Source organism: Bufo bufo, chromosome 5 (genome assembly GCF_905171765.1).
Source record: "Bufo bufo chromosome 5, aBufBuf1.1, whole genome shotgun sequence".
Classification (NCBI taxonomy): Eukaryota; Metazoa; Chordata; class Amphibia; order Anura; family Bufonidae; genus Bufo; species Bufo bufo.
Window position 1 is genome coordinate 466,132,657 of NC_053393.1, and position 27,122 is coordinate 466,159,778.

General features: G+C 44.5%; 1 protein-coding gene across 1 annotated transcript in view; it reads left to right on the plus strand.

The window, feature by feature from the left end:
* OXSR1 (oxidative stress responsive kinase 1) overlaps window positions 1-27,122 on the plus strand; it is a 142,619-nt gene that overhangs the window by 53,848 nt on the left and 61,649 nt on the right. Inside the window, exons 2-4 of the mRNA XM_040433777.1 lie at window positions 4,633-4,745; window positions 19,684-19,792; window positions 23,128-23,269. Coding sequence (XP_040289711.1) covers window positions 4,633-4,745; window positions 19,684-19,792; window positions 23,128-23,269 — 364 coding nt within the window. The remainder of the gene's footprint in view (window positions 1-4,632; window positions 4,746-19,683; window positions 19,793-23,127; window positions 23,270-27,122) is intronic.

Here is a 27,122-nt window from a genome sequence, read left to right on the forward strand (position 1 = left end):
TGATGTGTCTATGGGCCTCCATTTATCTGTTATTGGCCAGTCTGGTGTACGTTGACAGATCCGAGTCATTATACTATTACTGTGTAGGCAATTGTCTGCTGGGTGTTTCTATCTGATGGCAGCTCCATCGCAGCCATAGGCAATCACAGACCGCTCCTGCTCAGAAGATAGAGCTCACAGCAAATGGTGGGGTTCTAAAGGAGATGGTTGTTGGGGCTACGGGGTATGGAGGGAGACTGGGTATAAGGGGGCCCTGTTGTACCTAGTACTATTCTGACTACTGAGAGGGCAGCACCTATTGTAACAGGGGAGGCAAGGCTTCTGTGTCTCCAGGTGGGGGTGGACCAGCTTGATATGCTTGTTTTTGCTAGCTCCTAAACTTGTAACTTTCTCTTAAAGGGGTTCTCTAGGACCTAAAGGAGTTGTGCCATGAAAAATATTCTACATTTTTCAAACCAGCACCTGGATCTGAATACTTTTGTAATTGCATGTAATTTAAAAATTTTACATAGCCACTGAGTTATTCAATAAAATGTATCTATATAGCGCCACCTGCTGTTTGTTTGTTTCTTATTTGGTGTCCACCTCACTGAGGTGGTCGCACGTGCTCAGTATAAATCTTTAACTGAAAGAGCTACAGCAGAAAAGCCATTTAGAAAGCACATGCCCCCCGCGCTGCCAGCTTAAAGTAAATTTAGCATCACAAAGAATTTCATTTTAGGTGCTGGGCTGGTTCTAGATTTATTAGAAACAGATTGTCATGTACTACGTGATATTTAATTTTGATGGCATAACCACTTTAAGTACTGATGACCTGTCCTTGGGATAGGTCATTATTATCAGATTGGGAGTGTCTGACTCCCTGCGCCCTTGTTGATTAGCTGTTTGTAGGAGCTTTGTTGCAGGAACCTGACACCAGAACTACACAGCTCCACACACCGAGTAGTGGCCGTGCCTGGTTACTGATCTTTTCCACCACTTTCCCTAGGTTTAAAGGGTTTTTCCTATCTGGGACATTGGGGTCATATCGCTAGGATATGGTCCCAATGTCTGATAGGTGTAGCTCCCACCTCTGTGACCCACACGTATACTTAGAACAGAGCCCACAAAGTGCCAGAGAGATAACTGCGCATGCCCAGCTGCCCTCCATTCATTCGTATGGGAGCGCCGAACTTAGCTGAGCAGCGCGCTTGGCTATTTTTGGAAGTCCCATTGAAATGAATGTGAAGCGCACTGCACAATCACGGGCACCGCTCCATTCACTTTTATGGGGCTTACGGAAATTTTTGGCGCTCCCATAGGAATGAATGGAGGGCGGCCGCACGTGTGTGGTGCGTCCTTTGGCGGTTTGTAGGCTCCGTTCTAAGTATAAGTGCGGGTCCCAGAGGGACCTGAACCTATTAATAATATTATTATTATTATTATTTATTTTATGCAGTTATATAGCGCTGTTATAGTCCACGGCGCTTTACAGACATTAGCATCAAGCCGTCCCCAATGGGGCTCACAATCTAAGTTATCAGACATTAGGGCCATATCCTAGCGATTTGTGCCCAGTGCCTAAGAAGGGACAACCCCTTTAAGAATAAGTTAGAAGTCCTACTTAGATCACCTAATATGTCATCAGAATAAAGGTATTTTCACTCCGCCAGCTAAGCTTGAAGTAGTCGCCATAGCCCGGGATAATGGCTGGAGGTCATGCTGATGATATTTGCGTCTATGGTAACAAAACCTTTTTATTTCTAATTTCTTCGGCATGCTTTAAATATTTTCTCCCGTACGACCATAAGCATTTACGTTTGTTTGGCTGTGTTATTTTTTAGGCCCCATAGGTAGCAAATATGACAAATATGAATCTTGTTTTTGAAGAAACAGAAAACGTTTGATGTTCTGCGTTGTCTACTTTTCGTCCATGCTGTATATGGTAGTTCACAGATTTTCAATTAATTTTGGCCTAAGTTTCACATCTGGATACTGTTTCTTGTCTGTATTTAAAAAGCATATTTATCACACTGTTCTGTACAGTAGAAAACCTGTAGTTGGTGGCAGACGCGCAAATGCGTGCATTTTTGAGCGTACAGTTGAGTATCTTTTTTTAAGAAAGGAGCTGTATACCTTCTGTGTTCACCAAACAATGGGTACATAGAACATGTTTCCATAGGGAGTACAGTCTCTATTATGACATGGTTTCAAACATGGCTGCATTGACATACGGTATTTTACATTTTCAGCTCCAAAATAAATTTTTCTAGGCCACAGTCTATGGTGACAATGATTGAAGCCAGCTACTGTCATTGTTTTGTAATCTGGAGGAGAATTTAAAGGGACAATGTCCCCTATTAACTGCAGTACGGCATGAATCGGTGCACCCATTCCGTTCCGCCACTGTGCACCCACAAACCGGCCATGTAATGCACTGGGAGGACTCCTGCATGTAAGGGACAGTGCTCCCGGAGCAGCTCTCTCTGTGCCTGATGCACCCTTTTTGCAATTGAAAAATATATTCCCTTAGTGCAAATGTGATTGCTTTTGCCGTATATTCATGAATTTTTGCAAGCCCTCTTCTGTGAACCTACCATTCTTCAGTGAACGGGAACCTGTCACCTCTACCATGCCGCCATCAATGAGGACCGCAAAATATAGCATCCCTTCTGGTCTAGCATTCAGCGCTTTTACAGTACTGACAGGCCAAACCTTGGAGGGCGTCTGCGCTGTATGTCTGATGAGGCTTGTGGAACTCCTACCCCTGCCTCTTGTCCATAACTGTCAGGTTTCTTTTCTATGTGTAACAGGAAAGAAACCTTCCAGTCGCGGGGGACGGCGGGGCCACGAGTCTCATCAGACTCATTTCCCCTCCTGCACTGGCATGCACTCTGAGGTTCGGCCTGTAAGTACTGTAAAAAGTACTGAATGCTGACAGCCCACCTTCGTGAGAGCAGCGTAGTAGAGGTGACAGGTTCCCACATTCCAGTTTCTCACCCTCACAGACCAGGTAGTGACGGTAAAGATGTGTACGGAGCTTTATCTGTGTATATAGTAATAGGTGTTACTATCTCTTGTATTATCTAGACCTCCAGCAGTACACCTTCTAAAGATAGTGAGATGACTCTGCTCATGCTGTCCCAGTCCATACAGTAAAGATGAAAAATGAGCTGCAGAGAGCACAGAAAATGTCTAGTCTACTGGCCATTATAAGAATATTTGGTTTATATTTGGTTTATGTAAATAGTCCAAAATAGTGACATAGATTAGAAAAAAAAATTGTTTGATGGTTCGTTCCCTTTAATAAATGTGCTTTTAAATGGATATTTGCTGCTCTTTGTTATCATTGCAGTTAAAGCATTGAAAGGAGATTGCCTATTTTGCATGAAAGCCTCTTACAGAAATTGCCATTGAAGGGGTTTTCCCATCCTAGACATTTTTGGCATAATTATAGAATATGCCATACATTTCTGATAGATTCAGCTCAAACTTCTTGGACTCGCACATATTTACAGAAAATGGCTGAGCTAGGACCCCCATTTTAGAGCTAGATACTCATCCCAGAGGTATGACCGCATCCATCAGACATGTAAGGCATATCTTGTGGATTTAATGTGGGTGGTAGATTAAAGTGGTTGTCTCATCTCAGACAATAGGGGGCATATGGCTGGGACCCGCACCTATATAGAGAACGGACTGCCGAAAGTGGTAGAGGGCACATGCGCAGCTAACCTCCATTAATTTTCTATGGGGGCTGCCGTAAATAGCCGAGCTCGGCTATTTCCGGCGGGCCCATAGAAGTTAATGGGATCGGTGGCCGGTTATGCGCTTAGCGCTTTCATTCACTTCTATGGGGCGAACGCTTGATGGTGCTTTCTGTCCATTAGGCAGGATACTCAATAAGCATTAAAGGGGTTATGCCATGATCAGGCATCGTGTAGTACATTGTTTATAACACAGCTGGAACCAGCCCTGTACCTCACATGGATCCAGAGATCTCCCCATTTATTGCACCCTCTATTTTGCTAGATTTGTTTCAGACTGACAGCTCAGGGGAGTGTCCTTTCTGCTGCAGCTCTTTCCCTGTCAATGTCACAGCTTCAATCAGAAGATATGACTGGTGACAGTTGAAGATTTAAACTGAGCACGTGCGACCACCTCAGTCAGGTGAACAAGAAATGAAGAAAAAAACAAACAGCAGGTGGCGCTATACAGATACATTTTATTGAATAACTCAGTGGTTGCACTACATTTTTAATTACATGCAATTACAATATTATTCAGATCCAAGTGCTGGATTATAAAATGTAGAATATTTTTTAATAGGGAACATTTGGTTAGATGCCAGAGTGATTGACCCCATCCATTATTTATGTCCACCTTTATTGACCGTGTACATAGGACATCAGATTTGGGTCACACGTAAGAACTAGTGAAAGGAAGAAGCAGCAGTGTTGCCCATAGGATCCATACAGATGTACCTCCATGGTCACTCGGTTGCCTTTGTAATCGTCCACACTGATTTCCTTTATAAGTTTATGTTTTACATCTATGTTGTACATTAACCCTTTCCCACATTCTTTATACTGCCGGTAAGTGGGTTATGACTTCTTTAAATGGTAACCTATTTCTCTGTTTTCATCTCTGCAGGTAGCGGGGCAACAGCTGTGGTCCAAGCCGCGTACTGCAGCCCCAAGAAAGAGAAAGTGGCTATTAAAAGGATTAATCTAGAAAAATGTCAGACCAGCATGGATGAACTACTGGTAACGTCAATTCAACTTCCTTGCTTTGATGATAGAAATTTGACACATTTCCCGAGCCACATGCAAAACGAGCCAAAAATGACTACTAAATATATGCATTGTCTTTAAAGAGGACCTGTCACCCTCCTGACATGTCTGTTGTAATAGCTTCATGCATCCCCCATGTAATAACTATTCTGGAAGATCTATTATTATGTCTGTATGTTATGGCATTCCGTTATTATTTCAACTTGAAGTTATGAATGAATACTTATTAGCTTTCAGTAAGGGTACAGAGGGGAGGTAACCAGTTGGGGGGGCGGGGGGGGGGGGTCTCCTGCACAGTCTGACTCACTCTATCCAATCAGTGCTGCCATTTTCAGACTGTGCAGAGACCCCCCCCCAACTGGTTACCTCCCCTCTGTACCCTTACTGCAGACTGCTAGCAATTCATCCATAATAAAGGAATGGCCCAGCATACGGACATAAGAGTAGATGCTTGTTAGTAAGCGGGGAATGCATGATGCAGTAGTCATTTTTTATTTTTGGTTTTAGATTTTACTCTTTGAATTTTTTGTTTTTGCATTGTAATTAAATCATGTACACATCACCTCTACAAAAACCTCCAGGACCTGTGTGCTTCTCCACTCACAACAAGCTATCTCCCATCAAACCATTAAAGGGGTTCTCCGCTTTTATTTTATATTGATGACCTATCCGCAGGATAGATCATTAATCTAAAAAAAAAAAGCGGAGAACCCCTTTTACAACAGCTGGCGCAGCTCCAGACTCCTGTTTCCTCATCATATCTTCTAGATTGTAAGCTCTTGTGGGCAGAACTCTCTACTTTTGTATCTGACTACATTTACATCCTTGTGTTTTTATTGTAAATCGACACATCATTTTAGTAAATTGTTTATTATAAAATCTGCAAGTAATATTATATTAAAGGGGTTATCCGTTTTTCTTTTTTAAAGAGCATCTGTCGTCAGCACTGTACCTGTGACACTGGCTGACCTGTTACATGTGCACTTGGCAGCTGAAGGCATCTGTGTTGGTCCCATGTTCATATGCGCCCGCACTGCCACTGCTGGCAGAGCCAGGCAACAAAAATGTCATCACACCTGCCTGGTCCTGTCAGTCAAAGTGCAGGGAACGCAGTGGTTGCAGAGAGAGATCATTGCCTCTAGGTGTAATGGCAACGCCCCCGTTACTCCTACAGGCTCATTTGCATATATTAAAACTTCATTTTTCTCAGCAGTGCGGGCACATATGAACATGGGACCAACACAGATGCCTTCAGCTGCCAAGTGCACATGTAACAGGTCAGCCAGAGTCATAGGTACAAATATGGTGACAGATACCCTTTATTCTTGCCCCCGTAGATGTATGCCTAGATGATGATGATCACTGCCTTACTAGGACTGCGATGTGCTACCTGGTCTAGATAAGTGGCTGGCACTTCTGGGATCACATGCTGTATATTTGGCACGTGATGCAAGCTTGGTTACTACCTGCAATGTACGTGGGTTGTGCATGTGCAATCGGGCAGCTTGGGCCTTTTGATGCCTGACTGTGCCTGTGCAACCAGTGTACACAGTGGGTAGCAACTGGGCTAGGATCACGTGCCGACTCGGGAGTGCATCGCAGTCCCAATAAGGCAATGATCATCATTGCCGAGACGAATTTTGCGTAACCGGAGCCCATGTCCGAAATTGACTTCGGATCTATGATCTGGAGCTCGATTCGCTCAAGCCTAATCATCATCATCATCATCATCCATACATGCATCATATTACACACCTATGGGGGCAAGATGGAAAAAACTAAAAAAAACTGATAACCCCTTTGATAGTTATTTCTTTTACTAATTAAAAGTTTGTACTTTGCTAACTTGCTCTAATGTATTAGGGTGTGTTGAAGGTATACTTTGGGGGGATTTCTCAACGTATACCTCCGAAGGGTGCCACCGTGTAGCCATACAGTGACATACAAAGCCCATATCATGCAATATAGTGTGTGTGTGTGTGTGTATGTGTATATACATATTTTAGATTTATAATTAAAAAAAAAATTCTACTGGGTTCTCGCTATGGAATTTGGCGCTATGCCATTATTAACGACACTATTTTGACCTCTATTTGGTGAATGGGGTCTAGGGATCGTTTGACATGCACTCCAGTGTGAATGCACCATCACTGAGAGAACTCTTATTTCATCCATCTAAAAACATATGCCTTCACAGGCTTTTTATTTTTCGGTATTGATATGGCTTGTCTATATTCTATAGCTTGGTTCTGTTCACACCTTCATCTTGGCTCCAGTTTATAATGGAGCCATGATGGTTATTCTGGAACCGTTATTAAATGAATGCTGGCAAAACCTACTGACCTTGAAAGGGATTTTCCGGGAGTAGAATTTTCATTATTTTATTTATTTATTTTATGCAGTTATATAGCGCTACTATATTCCGCAGCGCTTTACAGACATTAGCATCACACTGTCCCCAATGGAGCTCACAATCTAAGGTCCCTATCAGTATGTCTTTGGAGTGTGGGAGGTGGGAGGAAACCGGAGTACCTGGAGGAAACCCACGCAAACACGGGGAGAATCTACAAACTCCATGCAGATGTTGTCCTTGGTCGGATTCGAACCTAGGGCCCCAGCGCTTCAAGGTACCAGTGCTAACCACTGAGCCACCGTCTTGAGGATACGTCATCAATATCTGATGGATGGGGGCAAAAAATGAGCTCCCACATAAGACAATCACTTAAAAAATAAAAAACAATGGCACCCGTAAACCAATCCAACAAAATCTGCGCTGCAAATGCCATATGGCGCTCGTTTCCTTCTGAGTCCTGCCATGTGCCGCCATAGCAGTATACCACCACATGTGGGGTGTTGCCGTATTCAGGAGAAAATGGGTAACAAATTATGGGGTGCTTTTTCTCCTGTTACCCCTTTTCATTTTCAAAGGCAAGGGTTTCCAAATTCTGTAAAACGCTTAGGGGGTCAAAGTGCTCATTTACCCCCCTTAATATATTCTTTAAGGGGTTTGGTTTTCAAAATGGGGTCCCTTTTTGAGGGTTTCCACTGAAGGGGTACGTCAGGGTCTCTTCAAATACAAAATGGTGCCTAAAACCATTCTAGCAAAATCTGCCTCCAAAATCCATATTGCACTCCTTTCCTTCTGACCACTGCCCCGTGCCCATAGGGCAGTTTACCGCCACATATGGGGTATTTTTGTAAACTGCAGAATCAGAGTAATATATATTGAGGTTTATTTTGCTGTTAACCCTTGCCGTGTTGCAAGAAAAAAATGATGAACATAAAAAAATCTACCAAAAAAGGGAAATTTTGAAATTCCTTTAATTCTTGTGGAACACCTCAGGGGTTAGCAAAGTTTGTAACATCAGTTTTGAATAATTTGAGGGGTGTAGTTTCTAAAATGGGGTCATTTATTGGTGGTTTCTGTTATGTAAGCCCCTCAAAATCACTTTATAACTGAATTGGTGCTTAAAAAAAATGGTTTTGGAAATGTTGAAAATTTGAAAAATGGCTTCTAAACTTCTAAGTCTTCTAACGTCCTAAAAAAATAAAATGACATTTACAAAATTATGCCCAAATAAAGCAGACATATGGGGAATAGATAACAATTTTATGAGGAATTACGATCTGTTTTTAAAAGTAGAAAAATTCCAAATTTAGAAAACAGTGAATTTTTTTCAAATTTTCGTTAAACTTTTTGGGATTTTTTTTTATAAGTAAAGATAAAACGTATTGACTCAAATTTACTGTTAACATGAAGTACAATTTGTCACGAGAAAACAGTCTCTGAATGGCTTTGATAAGTAAAAGCGTTCCAAAGTTATTACCACATAAAGTGACACATGTCAGATTTGCAAAAATCGGCCTGGGATTTAAGGTGAAAAGTGGCTCGGTACTGAAGGGGTTAACGGGGCCCATCAGTGATTCAGTTATTTAGGATGGAAATACCGTACCACAAAGGCTGACTGAACTCCTAAATGCAAGTGTGAATAGAGTTTAATGTACACAGTGATGTCACAGCATGGGAATATTGTGCACAGTGGTGTCACAGAAAACAGGGATAATAGACATTGTGATGTCACAGCCACAGATAATAATCAGAACACTGCAGTACAAGAGTAATGTACACAGTGATGTCACAGCATGAGAATATTGTGCACAGTGATGTCGCAGAACAGGAGTTACCGTATGTTGTAGGGAATAGGGAAAATAGACGTAGTGATGTCACAGCACAGAGATAATAATCAGAGCACTATAGTACAAGGATAATGCACACAGTGATGTCCCAGTATGGGAATAATGTGCACAATGGTGTCACAGAACATGACATGTTACAGAAAACAGGAATAATAGACGTAGTGATGTCACAGCACAGAGATACTAATCAGAGCACTATAGTACAAGGAAAATGCACACAGTGATGTCACAGCATGGGAATATTGTGCACAGTGGTGTCACAGAACATGACATGTTACAGAAAACAGGAATAATAGACGTAGTGATGTCACAGCACAGAGATACTAATCAGAGCACTATAGTACAAGGAAAATGCACACAGTGATGTCACAGCATGGGAATATTGTGCACAGTGGTGTCACAGAACATGACATGTTACAGAAAACAGGAATAATAGACGTAGTGATGTCACAGCACAGAGATACTAATCAGAGCACTATAGTACAAGGAAAATGCACACAGTGATGTCACAGCATGGGAATATTGTGCACAGTGGTGTCACAGAACATGACATGTTACAGAAAACAGGAATAATAGACGTAGTGATGTCACAGCCACAGATAATCAGGACACTGTAGTACAAGAGTAATGTACACTGCGATGGCACAGCATGGGAATAATGTGCACAATGTTACAGGAAACATGGGTAATAGACATAGTGATGTCACAGCCCAGAGATAATAATCAGGGCACCATAATACAAGTGTAATGCACACAGTGATGTCTATGTACAAAAATAGTAAACATGCACCTCCTATAGATATGTCCTTGTGGCGCTGATAACACTGCAGATATCTCTCTTTTTGCCATCACAAACACCAGAAAGTCTGATGGACCCCATTAACACAAGTGTCCACAGAAGTGTGATTCCGATATTTTTGTATCTCCATGCCATCTGAATGTGGTGGTTGTATATAACCTGGCCCGGGAATAGCTTTGGCTACGCTGTGATTCTTATGGCTTTAGTAAGCTGGGACTGATTCCCAACCTCCCGATTAATTGGCCGCTTTGTACAGTGGCTGAAAAGCTTCCTGTGTAAGGCTAGTCAGGCAGGGGAGTTGCCTACGCTTTTGTTTTACAGACGCCTAGCTCTTACCGTCCAGCGTGCCGTCTGCATCGAACGCACTGAAGTGAATGGAACGTGATGCTGTTTATTATTCATAGGCCTTGGGATTCTGGCCTGGCTCTCACTGTTTACAACTGCACATCAAACAGCTGATTTCTCGTTTTCATTGTGTGAGGACTGCGGCGCTGTGATTAACCTCCTCGCCGCCTCATGCACAGGTTATGGTGCTGCAGATGGACTTTTCTGCCTTTATGACTCTGGAGAACCACAATAACCCTCACTGATTCAGAAAATCTCCTGATATATGAGCACAGTCGGAAATAAAAAGGCTGGGTCTGAGTACAAGATGGCATTTTACACCTGGAACTTAAGACCTGCCACCATTTCACCTCTACCAGTATGTTTGTGGGGTTTACGTGGTTTTGTGGGCGTCTTCCGTTGTGCTTTTGCTTCCTCCCTTAATCAAGAGGCGCAGGTTACCTGGTAGGTTGATCAACTTCTCACTAAGGCTACTTTCACACTAGCTTTTCTATTTTCCGGTATTGAGATCCGTCATAGGGTCTCAATACCGGAAAAAAATGCTTCCGTTTTGTCCCCAATCATTGTCAATGGAGATAAAATGTAACTGAACAGAACGGAATGCTCCAAAATGCATCCTGTTCCGTTTGGTTGCGTTCTCATACCGGAGAGCAGGGCAAGGGCATTTTCCGGAGTTCCGATGACGAACCGGGCTGTCCATGGGGCTGCCAGGAAGCCTAGTGACGTCACCAGCACTGACGGGCGGGCTTTAGCGCTGCCCTAGCCAGTAAAACGGCTAGGGCAGCACTAAAGCACGCCCATCCGAGCCGGTGACGTCACCAAACACACTGCCAGGCAGAAGCGCCCGTCCGGCAGTGTTATTGGAAACAAAAGAGCCCTTGCCCTGCGCGATCTAGCGCAGGGCAAGGGAGCACACCGGAGCATGAGATGCTCCGATGCTAACTTCAGGTGGGCTGCCTGGGTGAAAATATGGGTATGTCCGGGTTCAGCTCTGATCCCGAACAACCCCTTTAAGTGCACCAAGGTTGGGCCCAGTACACTTTTCTGCACCCTTGTCCATCCTGTTTCCTCTGTCAGCCCCTCCCTTTCCTTCATTGACCGGACCAGTTTCCTGCAGTCATCCCCACTGGTCCTGTCAATCAAGGACAGGGAGGGGCTGGCAGAGGAGCAAGGGGGCACAGTGTGTCTTGGGTCTGCCCTCAACGCACTAAACTGCTCATTTGCATATGGATTAAGAGTATTTTTTGGTCCAGAATGAAGCAATGGATCGTTTCTTTCCACTTATCTAGCCCTGTTAGTCATTGTGCCTGCTTCAATAGGTGACACACTCCCTTTGAAGAACTGAATCTGAAAACATGTCATTATGATATGTGATCCAGACCTGTGCTGAGATGATTAATATTTAAACAGAACCTGTCACTTCCCTCCATAAAAAGCAACCTCCAACGCTGCAGATGAAAGCATCTGAGAAATGTCTTGCTATGTTTATTTTCTGTGAGTGTCTACAGGCTCCATGCAGAAGATTTTTCGGATTGCCTATGTGCACATGCCAGCCTTTATTTATTTTATGCACTTATATAGCGCTACTATATTCCACAGCGCTTTACAGACATTAGCATCACACTGTCCCCAATGGGGCTCACAATCTAAGGTCCCTATCGGTATTTCTTTGGAGTGTGGGAGGAAACTGGAGAACATACAAACTCCATGCAGATGTTGTCCTTGGTTGGATTCGAACCTAGGACCCCAGTGCTGCAAGGCACCAGTGCTAACCACTGAGCCACCGTGCTAAAAGGGTTTTCTAGGGGAATAATTGTATTTAAAAAAGGGGGTGGAGTGGGTTCAAGGTTAAAAAAACGATCTCCACCATTGCTGTTTTAACTGCTCTGGTCACAGCCTCTCTCCACTTCCTGCTCCTGGACTGGACACACAGGAGAGGGCTTGTACTGCTGAGCCAGTCACTGACTACGCAGGGGACCCGCCCCAGCCAGTGATTGGCTGAGCGGACAATCCAAGCCACGTCCTGTGTGTCAGGATGGGAGCAGGAAGTGGAGAGCAGCGGGAGCTGGTGCAGTGTCAGACCCACAGTGGTATTTTCTTAATCCCTTCCAAAGCTTTTTTTTATTTATTTTTTTTATAAATATTCCTCTGAAACGTTCCTGTAACTCATGAACAATGTACAAAAAAAAAATGTAAGTGAACGATAGCAGCAGGGGAACATCGAGGTAAGTAATAATTCTTTTTTTTTTAATTTTATTCCCTTTTTAAATAAAATGATTCCCTTGGAAACCCCCCCCCCCCCCTTTAATTTTTTGGTGTAATTTTGTGGGTCCTCCCAAATTAATATTTTTGGCAAGTGCTTGGCAGTGGTCATTCTACACTCTGGGGAGGTCCAGAGCATGGTCACTCGCTATAGAGCATAAGGCACATTCTGAGGGAAACCATCAGCTTTTCCGCTCCCACATTCTTCACAAGAACAAGAGAGGAACAGTATGCAGCCTGCCCTGTTCATCCCATACCGCTAGGGTTCACTGGTGGCAGGGCATCAGTTATGGGCTGAAACCCGTTCTTGATCTAAGGCCAATAATAAAGGGTTCTGTTTGTGCCAACACTATAGCAGCTGGATTGTATACATTAGGCAAGTAAAGATGTGACTTGAAGGCTATGGACACCTTTGGGGACAGTTTGTTTAGCATTGCATTTTACTTATTTTGGGCTAAAAGTAGTTTTTTCGGTCTTTGTTAAAAACTTTTAACAGTTTTTCCTCTACAGCTTTCAGTGCTATCTGCTTAAAGGGGTTCCGCAGTTTTTTTAAACTGATGAGCTATCCTCTGGATAGATCATCAGCATCTGATCGACAGGGGTCCGACACCCGGGACCCCCGCCGATCAGCTGTTTGAGAAGCCAGCGCCGCGGCCTCCCTGCTGTTTACCGCGGGCCCAGTGACGTCACGACTAGTATCAATGGCCTGGGCGGGGCTAAGCTCTGTTCACTTGAATGGAGCTTAGCCACGCCCAGGCCAGTGATACCAGTCGTGACGTCACTGGGCCCGTGGTGTCGGACCCCTCCGATCATATGCTGATGATCTCTCCAGAGGATAGCTCATCAGTTTAAAAAAACTGCAGAACCCCTTTAAGGGCTGTTTCACGAGCGTTACCAGTGCGAGAATCCCTCTCCGTGTGTGAGCAGGAGTGCACGGTATTATACTGATTTATAATGCTGTACAGTGATGGCCAGTTCGCAGTGTTCGCCAGCGAACACATGCGGGCTGCCATCTTAACTCACAAGTCCGGCGATGCCCAGGGTAAGCCCTTACCTGTGCCGCGAGCCGGTCTGAAATCAAATGCGGTCACCGGGAGCAGACAGTTCGAGAACAGCCGCCGGGGGCCTTCATCGGGCTGTTCTCGGAACTGCCTGCTCCCTGTGACTACATTTGTTTCAGACCGGCTCCCGGCAGAGGCACAGGTAAGGGCTTACCTGTGCATCGCCGGAAGTGTGAGTCAAGATGGCAGCCCGCATGTGTTCGCTGGCGAACACTGCGAACTGGCCATCACTGATGCTGTATGCCTCTGCATGACCTTACTGCTGTAGAATCATAGTGACAGGCTTATGTCAGTGTGGTCCTGTAGAAGGTCATGCAGAGGCACATAGCATTATAAATCATTATAATTCCGTGGGCTCCTGCAGGAAGAGCAGTGTCCAGAATGGAGGATCATGATCACACACGGAGAGTGATCCCGCACTGGACTGCTCTGTTAGCTTTTCTCTGAACTCTTGACAGCCCATAAACACTCATTGTCAGACTATTGCATTCTGCTTTACAGTGAATCCATCAGAGAACTGCCCTGTTGGCTTATCTCTGAACTCTTGACAGCTCATAAACACTCATTAGCAAACACTCATTAGCGCTAAATTCTTACCAAACTGATAAACATTTAGCTATAATGAGTGTTTATGAGCTGTCAGGATAATACAGATAAGGGTTACATCTCCAGCCAACAGAGCAGCTCTCTGACAGATTCACTGTAAAGCAGAATGCAGTAGTCTGCAGGTGCACTGAAATGGAAAGCTATAGAGGAAAAACAGATTTTTAATTAAAACCCATTGATAAATAAAAATGGCTCCAATTGTGCACATTGGCATGTACATCACTCATCATATAATTACTGAGTTTAAATTTATTTCTCCATCCAGTATGTCTAGAGATTTGGGTTTACATTTAAAATATTACAGTAGAAATCATCGCCATGCGAATCAGTCAGTCTTCTCAGGGGTTAACAATGCTTGAGCCAGCCAGGGGAAAGGCTTACTTTGCATGTATCCTAATATCAGGTGAAAGCCAGCTGCTTATTTTAGGAAAATTCCTCCAATGAGTAGTTTGATCTGTACAAGCTTTGCACATGCCAGGCAGCTTCCTGGCATTATCCAGCAATGCTGAGCAGAAAATAACTAATCCCTCTAGTGATGGGTGAAGAGTAATGGAATTATCTGATCAGTTATGTCTCAAAAATAATACTGCCACTAGGACTTAGAGGGTACTGAGTTGTCTCACTTCAGCAAATGGCAGTTATCATGTAGAGAAAGTTAATACAAGGCACTTACTATTGTATTGTGATTCTCCATATTGCCTCCTTTCCTGGCTTGATTCATTTCTCCATCACATTATACACTGCTCGTATCCAGGGTTTATGACCACTCTGCAATCCATCAGTGGTGGTCGTGCTTGCACACTATAGGAAAAAGCGCCGGGCTCTCTGGTGGCTGGGACCACAGGAGCATGCATAGGCAGGCATTTTTTCCTACAGTGTGCAAGCACGTCCACCTCTACTGGATTGCAGGGTGGTCGTCACCAGGGAAGCGAGCAGTGTATTATGTGATGTAAAAATGAATCCAGCCAGCAAAGGAGGCAACATGGACAATCACAATACATTAGAAAGTGTCTTGTATTGACTTTTCCTACATGATATATGCCATCTGAAGTGAGACAACCCCTCTAAATTCTATTTAAGATTATTTCGCACCTTTTACCTATTCTAACAAATCATCAGATTTAGGCTACTTTCACACTGGCGTTTTGGTTTCCGTTTGTGAGATCCATTCCGGGCTCTTACAAGCGGTCCAAAACGGATCAGTTTTGCCCTTAATGCATTCTGAATGGAAAAGGATCCGCTCAGAATGCATCAGTTTGCCTCCGTTCCGCCTCCATTCCGCTCTGGAGGCTGCCTGCAGCGTTTTGTTGTCCGCCTGACGATGCGGAGCCAAACGGATCCGTCCTGGCACAGTGACAAAAGCATTATGTGCCATGTTCTGTCTACAAAATATCTGCCCTGCTACACTAGTAGAGGAAAGATTTGTAATATGTGTAATCTATACATGAGGTTTTTGCATATGATATACCAACTGACATGGTCTCTTCTAACAGAGCGGTGCTTACGGTAAGAGACTAGCATTGGAGAGCAGAAAGAAAAAGGCAACTTGAATAGAAGTTGGAAGAGCTGCATCCTTGACATGCTGTATAAGGGTCCTTTTACACTGGCAGATTTAAAGCTGGTAAAGAACACCGATATAGCAGGTCAATTGGCGCTCATTTAAAGGGTACCTGTCAAGAGGGTGAACCCTATAAAACCAGGCATATTGCCTGATGGGGTTGATCCTGCCAATGAAAATGACACCTGTGTTGTGAAACTTGATAGCGGCTTTCCTGAGGAAAAAGTACTTTTATTCTTTATACAAATGAGCTCTGCAGTCCACCGAGGGGCGGGGCCTACTCCGCTTTCCAGTACTGGCCACACCCCTCCACGCACTGTGGGAATAATAGTCTTATTTTTTTACTTGAATGCCACAACCGATTTTTACAATATGGATGTCATTTTAATCAGCAGGATTGACCCCACCAAATAGTATGCCTGGTTTGAAAGGCTTGATCCTGCTTATGAGTGCTCTTTAAGGACCTTCAGACAGGCAGATAATTTCGTCAACGAATGGCCACATGAACGGGCACATGATTTCTGCGGCCGTTTTGAGTCCACTATTGTTGGCAGGACATCCCCTGTTTACATGAGGAGATCATTTCCAGTCTGTCTCCCAGCAGTAGGATGAAAGTGCTGCGATATAGAGTTGGCTGCATCTAGCCCAGGGGTCAGCAACCTCCGGCACACCAGCTGTTTTTGAAACTACAACTCCCAGCACTTCTATGGGAGTTCTGAGAACAGCCAAGCAGGGGGGCATGCTGAGAGTCGTAGTTTCACCACACCTGGAGTGCGAAGGTTGCTGATCCCTGATCTAGCCTATCCTCAAAGGGGTCCGTAAAACTCGTCTCCTTGGTCTTTTGGTGCTCCCATCTTTGGTGGACAAATAAAAGTTTAGATGCTGTTCACAGCTGCAGAGCTGTACTCAACGTAAGGCTACTTTCACACTTGCGTTCGGGGTTCCGCTTGTGAGATCCGTGCTAATTATGAGCAATGTACGGTCTGTGAGAGCCTCATGGCATTCTGCAGTTTGTCTTCGGTCTGTATTAACGCCTAGCAGCTTTGACTTGTATTTTATAATTTTGTATTGGTCTAGTGTCATATAAATGTCTGTATTGCAGTACAGAGAAAACAAAAACCGCTATCTGCCCGCTGATCAGTCTGTGATCTAATTTTTATTTGCCGTTATACAAGTCATATCGCAAATTGAATGTGATAAGGTTCAACATGGCTTTTCTGTTATGCTGACGCTTTGGCTCTAGAAGTGCAATGGAATAATAATTGAACACTTGAAAAGTTTTTTGGCTTATTTAAAAACCATCTTTCAGCATGGTCAACCCTATTCAACTAGGATTGATCATGCTGAGTAAAACAATATATTTATTTTCTCTATTGTGTTAATAGTTGCCAAGATATATTAACTTTTATATTTATGTAAATTAGGTATTCGTAGCACCAAGGGGCTGGCCATAGCACGACAAGCACCACTAGCGCCACACCTCTGTGCTCTCTGTACACCTTCCCTTCCTTTGAGTGACAGGACAAGACATAGTTACATAGTTAATACAGTTAAAAAAGGCATAAGTCATCCACCAAGTTCAATCAGGGGATAGGTGGAGACACGAATTTTAGAAAAAGGGGAGCAGGACCCAGAATCTTACATCTCATCCAGTCCCGTGTTCTCATGTCAGCACAAAACTCAGTGACGCGACACTTGCGCAGTGAAACAGATGCAGCTTCCTGACCTTGGAAAGCTTCTTAAGATCCATTGCATAAGGATAGAGTCAGCTCAGGGACTTGATGTTTGCGCAGTCGATCTGATGAGCACTGCTCTCCGAGCAGATCCTATGCACAGGCATTGAGTCACTGAGCCTCAGTGCTGGAGCGGGATTATAGGGCAAGACAAGATAGAATGGGGAAGTACAGAGAGCACTGGGGACTTTCACTAGCGGTTCTCCTAGCTCTGTGGCCAGCCCCCTGGTGCTCCAAATAGATAATTTACATGAATATAAAAATTAATATATCTTGGCAACTATTAACCCTATAGAGAAAGATATATAGTTTTAGGCTACTTTCACACTAGCGTTCGGGGCTCTGCTTGTGAGTACCGTTTGAAGGCTCTCACAAGCGGCCCCGAACGGATCTGTACAGCCCCAATGCATTCTGAGTGGATGCGGATCCGCTCAGAATGCATCAGTTTGGCACCGTTTGGCCTTCGCTCCGCTCAGCAGGCGGACACCCGAACACAGCTTGCAGCGTTTTCGTGTCCGCCTGGCCGTGCGGAGCCAAACGGATCCGTCCAGACTTACAATGCAAGTCAATGGGGACGGATCCGTTTGACGTTGACACAATATGGTGCAATTTCAAACGGATCCGTCCCCCATTGACTTTCAATGTAAAGTCAGGAGTCCCTATTAATATACCATCAGATCGGAGTTTTCTCCAATCCGATGGTATATTTTAACTTGAAGCGTCCCCATCACCATGGGAACGCCTCTATGTTAGAATATACCATCGGATTTGAGTTACATCGTGAAACTCGGATCCGACAGTATATTCTAACACAGAGGCGTTCCCATGGTGATGGGGACGCTTCAAGTTAGAATATACTGAGAACTGTGTACATGACTGCCCCCTGCTGCCTGGCAGATGCTGCCAGGCAGCAGGGGGCAGACCCCCCCCCCCTGTATTTAACTTATTGGTGGCCAGTGCGGCCCCCCCTCCCTCCCCAGTATTAATTGTAACCAGTGCGGCCCCCCTCCCTCTATATTCATCGGTGGCCAGTGCGGATTCCCAGTATTAAATATGACCAGTGCGGCCTCCCCCTCCCTCCCTCCCCAGTATTAAATATGACCAGTGCGGCCTCCCCCTCCCTCTATATTTATTGGTGGCCAGTGCGGATTCCAAGTATTGTGACCAGTGCGGCCTCCCCTCTTCCCCCCCGCCCTAATTAAAATAACCCCCCCCATCATTGGTGGCAGCGGAGAGTACCGATCGGAGTCCCAGTTTAAATCGCTGGGGCTCCGATCGGTTACCATGGCAGCCAAGACGCTATTGCAGTCTTGGCTGCCATGGTTACTTAGCAATAAATAGAAGCATTATACTTACCTGAAGAGCTGCGATGTCTGTGTCCGGCCGGGAGCTCCTCCTACTGGTAAGTGAAAGGTCTGTGCGGCGCATTGCCTATAGCACAGACCTGTCACTTACCAGTAGGAGGAGCTCCCGGCCGGACACAGACATCGCAGCTCTTCAGGTAAGTATAATGCTTCTATTTATTGCTAAGTAACCATGGCAGCCAAGACTGCAATAGCGTCTTGGCTGCCATGGTAACCGATCGGAGCCCCAGCGATTTAAACTGGGACTCCGATCGGTACTCTCCACTGCCACCAATGATGGGGGGGGTGTGATTTTAATTGGGGGGGGGGGGGGGAAGAGGGGAGGCCGCACTGGTCACAATACTTGGAATCCGCACTGGCCACCAATAAATATAGAGGGAGGGGGAGGCCGCACTGGTCATATTTAATACTGGGAGGGAGGGGGAGGCCGCACTGGTCATATTTAATACTGGGAATCCGCACTGGCCACCGATGAATATAGAGGGAGGGGGGCCGCACTGGTTACAATTAATACTAGGGAGGGAGGGGGGGCCGCACTGGCCACCAATAAGTTAAATACAGGAGGGGGGGGGGGGGGGGGGTCTGCCCCCTGCTGCCTGGCAGCATCTGCCAGGCAGCAGGGGGCACTCATGTACACAGCTCTCAGTATATTCTAACTTGAAGCGTCCCCATCACCATGGGAACGCTTCTGTGTTTAGAATATACTGTCGGATCTGAGTTTTCCGAAGTGAAAAATCGGATCTGAAATAAACAGTTATGCAGACGGATCGGTTCTGAACGGATGCAAGCGTTTGCATTATAGGAGCGGATCCGTCTGTGCAGACACCAGACGGATCAGCTCCTAACGCAAGTGTGAAAGTAGCCTTACCCAGCATGATCAACCCAAACAACAATATACCGGGTTTAAAAGGGTTGACCATGCTGACAGATTCTCTTTAAGGTAATGGCCTTGCCTGATTTTTCCTTTTTTTTTTTTCTTGTTTCAGAAAGAAATCCAGGCAATGAGTCAGTGTCACCATCCCAACATTGTGTCTTACTATACCTCGTTTGTGGTTAAGGATGAGCTCTGGCTAGTAATGAAGCTGATGAGTGGAGGTAAGTGTCTCCTGGTAGTTGAATACTGAGGACCTATATTCAGGATAAGTCATCAGTATGTGAAAGTTGGGGGTCCGACTCCTGGCACCGCCACTGATCAGCTGTGGTGCCCCTGTGAGCGCCACGGTCTCTTTGTACGCCAGTCATGTGATGTTCATAAGTGCAGCTCAGTTCGATTTAAATGAATACCAAGTACAACCGCTATACAGCATATGGTGCTGTACTAGGAATCTAGGGATGCTCTGAGGGGGCTGGGGCACCGTGGGCTCTTCAAACAGCTGATCGGCCGGGGTGCTGGGTGTCAGACCCCCACTGATCAGAGGCAATGTCATAGCTACTGTACATGTATAAGCCAATGGGTTCCATCAGTAACCGTTTATGGCATGGCTTGTTATAAATGGCAACTATTACATTAATGGGGTTGTCAGACACCCAAAAATATATTCCACAAAATACTTTTAAACAGAATCCCTTATTGGTGCCTATAATTTTATTTGCCAGAACTGGTTTATCTCTTGCTCATGGAACCTCAGTGGACTAGCTCTTCTTCCACTTATGAGGCAGGGATTCGTTTTTCCATTGTGTGCTGAACAACTACAAATCCCATCATGCACTTCCTCCATTACTTTACATTGCTCATACACAGTAAGAGACAAGTCTAGTCCCATGACCGCAAGGGGTTGGGTTGGCCCTAAGGCTCCTTTCAGTAATTAAGCCAGTCCCTAGTGGACACTCAATTTATTATTTAAGTATATTAGTAAGTACATTAAAAATGTATTTATTTATTTATTTTGTCCGCTGGACAACTCCTTTAATGGGAGCAGAGTCTTAAGATGTAGCTATTGGTCCCTGTGGTCAGTTACCCCGTTATGGTTTCTGTATCGTCTGCTAATCAGGGTTAATAAGCCTGAACAGTGGGAAGAGGGTATGCAAATCAGTTCTTGGCAAGCTTTGCCCCTAATGCCACCAGATGTAAGGCAGGTGTCCTAGAAGTCAATGTTCAACCCTTTTAATTAGGCCTTGAGACATGACTTGGATAATAACTAAGCCAGCATCTCATCTGCAGACAGCTGTTTTGGGGTGATTTCCCCCTAATCAGTGCACAGCAGATAGTACTGGCTTAACTGGCTGAGAGGCCTAGGTCAGGATTTGGGGGGAGGTAACTAGTTGGAGGGGGTGGTGGAAGTAACCATTTGGATGGGGGTGTACCTGCACAGACTGACTCTATCCAATCAGTGCTGCCATTTTCAGACTGTGCAGGCACACCCACCAACTGGTTACCTCCCCTCTGTACTCTTACTGAAGACTAATAGCAATTAATTCATAACTTCTAGTGCAAATAATAAAGGAATAACACAACATAGAGCCATCAGAAAAGATATTCCAGAATTGTTAGTATGTGGGGAATGCATGTAGCTATTAACACAGACATGTCAGGAGCGTTGAAAGGTCCTCTTTAAGTAATATACATTAATTTAATGAAGGACACTGCAGTCTTTGTGTATCCTTCTTCCACCTCTGTAGTGCTCTATGGCCCGAGGCAGCCGGTGTAGGAAGGTTGTTTATCCCGCCAGGCCTGACTAAGGATACTTTTGTTCCTGTTAATATTGGTTTATTTTCTGTTTTGGGTTACACATTATAGAGCGTGCCTCTGAGTATAAAATGCTGAGCTGGACTTCCCCACCTTTACTGCTTAACTGTATTAAACCAATTCTCTTCAAATGATCATTTCTGTCGGTGAAAAGGTGGGCCAGTTCCTAGTGAAGTTTTTAAAAAGATTTAAGGGGGTTATCCCATGATTAAATGGGTTATCGAAGATCTGTAATGCCTGGGCCCCTCACAGAGGTTGTACTTACCTCTCTCCCCGACACCCGCGTCGCTTCTGATGCTGGCACAACTGCCGCTGCATCTCCTCGTCCCGCGAATGAAAACATCCGGGGGTGGCATGGGGGATGGCGGGGAACGAGCCTCCCTACCATCACCCGCTACAGTCTCCATGTCCATAACTCTTATGATGGCGGCAGTCACAGGATATACCTTGCTTTGCTGGTTGCTACCTCTTCTGCACAGGCGCTGAATGCGTTCAGCTTGTGCAGATGATACAATTTCTCCCTCTGTTTCTTTTACATGACAACCTTTTTCCTATAGAATTAAGAAAAGCTCAGAGTTCGGTAAAATAATAAAATCCATCATACCCACTTTACCAATCTCCCATTACTTCTTGGGTTTCCCACCAGACCCCCTCATTAGGCAATGTGACTACCAGTAAGGTGGGTCACTGCTGTGGCCAGTGATTGGCTGGGTTGTTTTATTTCCTGTGTCGAAAGGAACCAGGAGGTGTTGAAACCGAAGGAGAGGGGGGTTGTGGAGGTATTAGTTATTTTATTATTTTACACCATTTAAAGTATTTTAAAATGCAAGACTACCCCTTTAATGACATGGCTATTTTTCCCCATGTGCTCCTATGTAATTTTAAGAAAATATTGTGTAACCAGAAATTAGATTGAGTGTACTGGATATAATTAGAGCCTATGTGATTAAAAGACCCTCGAGGTCTGCTATGATATCTAGGATGTCTAACTAACAGCAAAGCTGGTGCTTTACTTGTCAATTTCATTTACAGAGCTAGTTGCTAAAACATGTAAAATAATTTGGGTGTATTTTATTTTTTTGCCACAAAGCTGGCACGTGTGAATACTCCCTTAGGAACTATCAACATGGCCCGAGTTAGGCTACTTTCACAACGGCGTCTTTATTTTCCGGTATTGAGATTCGTCATCTCAGTGCATTCCGTTCCGTTTGGTTGCATTCCCATACCGGAGAGCAAAACACAGCATGCTGCGGTTTTCTTTCCGTCATGGGATGCAGATCAAAACGAATCCGGCATGACCAACAATGCAAGTCAATGGGGACGGATCCATTTTCTCGGACACAATAGAAAACGGTCCCGTCCCCCATTGACTTTCAATGGTGCCCATGACGGATCAGGCAAAAACGCAAGTGTGAATTTAGCCCTAAAAATAGGAGCAAGAAGGTCTTGACATGGAATAATTGTTGGCTGAACATCCCTAAGCAGTGGGTTCACTGTACTTACAAGGCACTGTAGTGTTTCACTTGGGGGGCACAAGGTTAGACCATTGGACTGGGTGGTGGGCAAATAAACGGAAAACACAAAAGAGGCGATTGTGCTATTGGATAAGAGTTGGGGCTGAGTGGTAAGCTGGTGTTAACTGCACGTCATGTCTCCAAAGTTAATGCGTTCTTCTCCGTCAATGAACGCTATTAAATGTGAAACTTCTGAAATTTGTGAAAAACAGAATTTTCTGACTTTACAGGCTCCGTCTTGGACATTATCAAACATATAATAGCAAAAGGAGAGCACAAGAATGGGGTATTGGATGAAGCTAGCATTGCCACCATGCTCAAAGAAGTTCTGGAGGGACTTGAATACCTACATAAAAATGGGCAGATTCACAGGTTGGTATCTTTGTATGGTGGAGGTACCGTTATTTAGGCCACTTTTATGATGTGGTACCTAGAAGCATCAGTCTTTTCTTTGTCAGCACCCCATAGGCGGTATACTATCCATTCCGAAAACCTGAAATATGTAAAACCTGCAATATGTAATGCAACCATGTTCCATTGTTATTCTATTGGTACTTAGATATTGATGCTCTGTCCTCGGGATAGGTTGTCAGTATCAGATTGTTGGAGGTCTGATACCCAGTTCACCCACGAATCAGGGGTGTAGCTATGGGGGAAGTGGCTGCTTTGGGGCCCAGACCCTCAAGGAGCCCCCTCAGGAGGAAGACTAAAAGATTTTATTGTCAGGGCCCCCTCAGCATTATATACAGTGACTCTGTAGGAAATGGACGTAGCGGCTGCCGGGCCTTGTCTGGGAGCACGATCTTGACTAGCTAAAAAAGTGGGGGTTGCATGTCAGTTGGGGTTGCGAAGACGTTGCTGCGGACGGGGGCTCGTTCAAAAATTTGATGTGGCGCCCAGTCAGTTGTAGTTACGCCACTGTCACCGACCAACCGTTTCAGCCAGCTGCCAGTTCTGCAGGTCTGTGGAGTTGGAGTCGTAGAGTCAGATTTGGAGGCAGTAGAAATGTACCGACTCCAGCTTATAAAAATATTATCTCTCATTAATATTGTGTAATTAATCTATATTATTTATTATTATTTTTTATATAAATTTATAAATGTTAATCATAAATGTTTTATAAAACTAAAGCCCTTATTTATCAGAATCAGTTCTCACCTCTCCTGTGTTCTCTCCCGTGCCTTATACTCAGTGTCTATATGCTGCTCCACAGTGGCTGAAACTGTGATGGGCATGGTAGTAAGCCTCCTAAAGATCAGGGCATGCCTGCAGTCCTCTTAGAACTGCCAGACAGAATGGCATGATCATCTGCTCTGTTGCAGCCAATAATTGGCTTCAGCAGTGATGTGTCTCTTGTGGACTTGTCACCACTGAATCCAGTCATAGGCTGCAGCAGAGCAGATGATTATGCCAGAGACGTGAACAAGCCTTGGACCAAAAGATAGACACCCGGGAGCCAGTGCTCAGGACCGGAGCAACCCTTTCATGGCGAGCATTGAATATAGCAGCTGCACTTTTTACATATTTCTTTTATTCCAATGTAGATTTTCACACGATTCTCTGCTTTTCCAGGACATGCATATAGAGCTTTTCTAACTTTTTCTAAAGAGAAATTCATAAATGTCTTACAATTATTAGATGTATAACATTGCTTTGCAGATTATTAAATGTGTATTGCATTGAATATTGAAAATGTCAGGAATTTCTGATATTGTATTCCAATAACTATGGTATAAGTTCTATATAAGGCTAGTTTTACGCTAGCGCTATTAGTCCCGGAAGGCAGAGAACAGCCTGCCGTGGCTGTCTGGATCCGGCATTGCCAGACGTTACCTCAATGCCCGCCACCACCATTGAGTATAATGTAACCCGTCGGAGAACCGGCAGATATGCCAGGATTCAGCTGGTTCCATTTATAGTTAATAGGGCCGGTGGGCATTGCGATAACATACGGCTGTGCTGGATCTAGAGAGCTCCGGCCGTAACTAATAACGTTCGTGTGAAAGAAACCTAAGTAGCCTGGATTACGTACATGATCTTGGGAAAAAGTCTGATGTTCTTCTATATGATGTCATTCTACTACAGTAAATATGTTACTAAATTATTAGCCCTTTATGAAGGAGTTGGAGCTGGAGTCAGAGTGTCACCAAATGCAGGAGTCGGTGTCACAACTTTGGCTGATGGAAGGTTCTGTCCCCTGTGTAATTTCAGACACTGGCGTACTGCAACTCCGCTCCCAAAATGTCAACTGAGCTGCAGTACCCCAGTACGGTTTTTAGTGGATGGAGTTTTTTGCTTCCGGCTGTGTCCACTGGGGGTGCCGGTGTAGGACTCTCACCGATCTGATGACTTATCCTAAAGATAGGCCAACAATATCTAAGTACCAAAAAAAACCTTTACAGAAATGTTACTGTACATATTGGGAATAATATAGGATACCCATCAGGTATAATATTTACAGGGTGGGTCTCCTCATAGTTGTTGAAAAATTGGGAACTCCCTTTCAAGAGGAACTTTCATCTTTTAGGATGCGTTTGCTTGTGTGGCTACGACCTACTGTAGTCCTTTACACCAATGGAGGATTCTCATTCTCCTTTAGAATCAGACCTATTGTTTGGCTCCCCCAATCTTGTACTTCTGGTTGAGGACGATGCCTTGTTTCTCTTTGTTCTCAGGGATTTATAGGTTTATCTTAGTTCTCAGGTTTTTGTGTTTCGGAACTTTCTTTCCCTTTATGACTTTGTACTATAATATCACTCAGCAGTGAACAGGTTGTTCTCCATCTGTTCGGTAGAACTGACTATTTTGCAGAATCACGCCTTGTCTTCAAGCTTACTCTCCATTGTGAAGTGTGTCCTTTTTTTTTTTTTTTAAGGAGCCAAGACTTGTAATTTTCTAGTCATCGTTATGTGCATCCACCCTTGATGCTAATGTTGCCTACGTACTAATCATGCACTTAATTTTCACAAAAAATAAATAAAAATAAAATAAACTTGCTCATATATAGCATAAAACGTGGGTGGTAATTACAGATTGTGTCGTCTTCCATAGATTAGTTGTTCAGTTGTACTTTTCTGATGAAAACAAATGACTTTTGTATAAGGAATATTGCTGCGAGCACAATCATGATCATAGTATGTGGATGCCCCCACTGCCTACAATGACCCCCAACATTTCATAAAAGTAGGGAAATGGATACATGTTCGCGTCACATTATTATGACCACTTTCTACTTTCGATGTCGGTAGCGTGTAGCTCATAAAGGAGGTCACTCTTCATGAGCTGGCTTGGTGGGTATATAAGGTGTACGATATTCCCTCATTGCTGTTATGGGTAAAAGGGGAGATTTATCAGAGTGGCAAAAAGGGATGATTATTGGCTTTTGGGCCAAGGATGGCAGTATTTCTGAAGCGGAGTGGTTTGTAAACTGTTCGCATGCTGCTGTGGTGAATTTATCAAGTGGATAAATGGCGCCACTGTGAATAAGCCACATGGAAACTGCAGAGCACCACGTGCTATTGATGTGAGAGGTGAATATCGGCTATGAAGGCACCCAAGGGTGGAAGGACACCCTACAGTGGAGCTGCTCGCTACCAGATGTGTGGCAGCGAACCTTACTGCATATAGTTCTCCGAAAGAGACGGATGGTCACTGCACCTCTGCTTGCTAAGCTACATCGGCAGAAAAGGCTTACATTTTCGCAGCAGTATCAGACTTGGACCTCTACTGATTGGCAAAGTTTTGCCTTTTGCAATGAATTCCGTTTTCTGCCTCATTGAGAGAATGGACGTTGGCATGTCAGGCGAGAAACGTAAGAGAACAAACACCCTTCAAGCTTTGCTGGAAGAAAACAAGGGAATGTTCTCCTGGCATTCTATGGGCCACTCATCCATGTGGGAGGCACTGGCAACTGATTAGGGTACATGAATCCATCATTGCAGATCATGTACACCCATACATGCTGTTTGTCCTCCCTGGGGCGGATGGCATCTTCCAGCAAGACAATGTGACATGTTACACAGCTAGAAATGTCCAACATTGGTTGGAAGAGCATGACCAAGACTTCCAAGTACTACCCTGGCCCCATAATTTGACGGACTTGAACCCAATTAAGCATCTGTGGAACCACCTTGATGGTCATGTTCACTCAGTGGATCCTCCCCTCATGCACCGTCCAGGAGTTGTGGGATGCACTGCAGTCAGCATGGCTCCAGATACCTGTGAC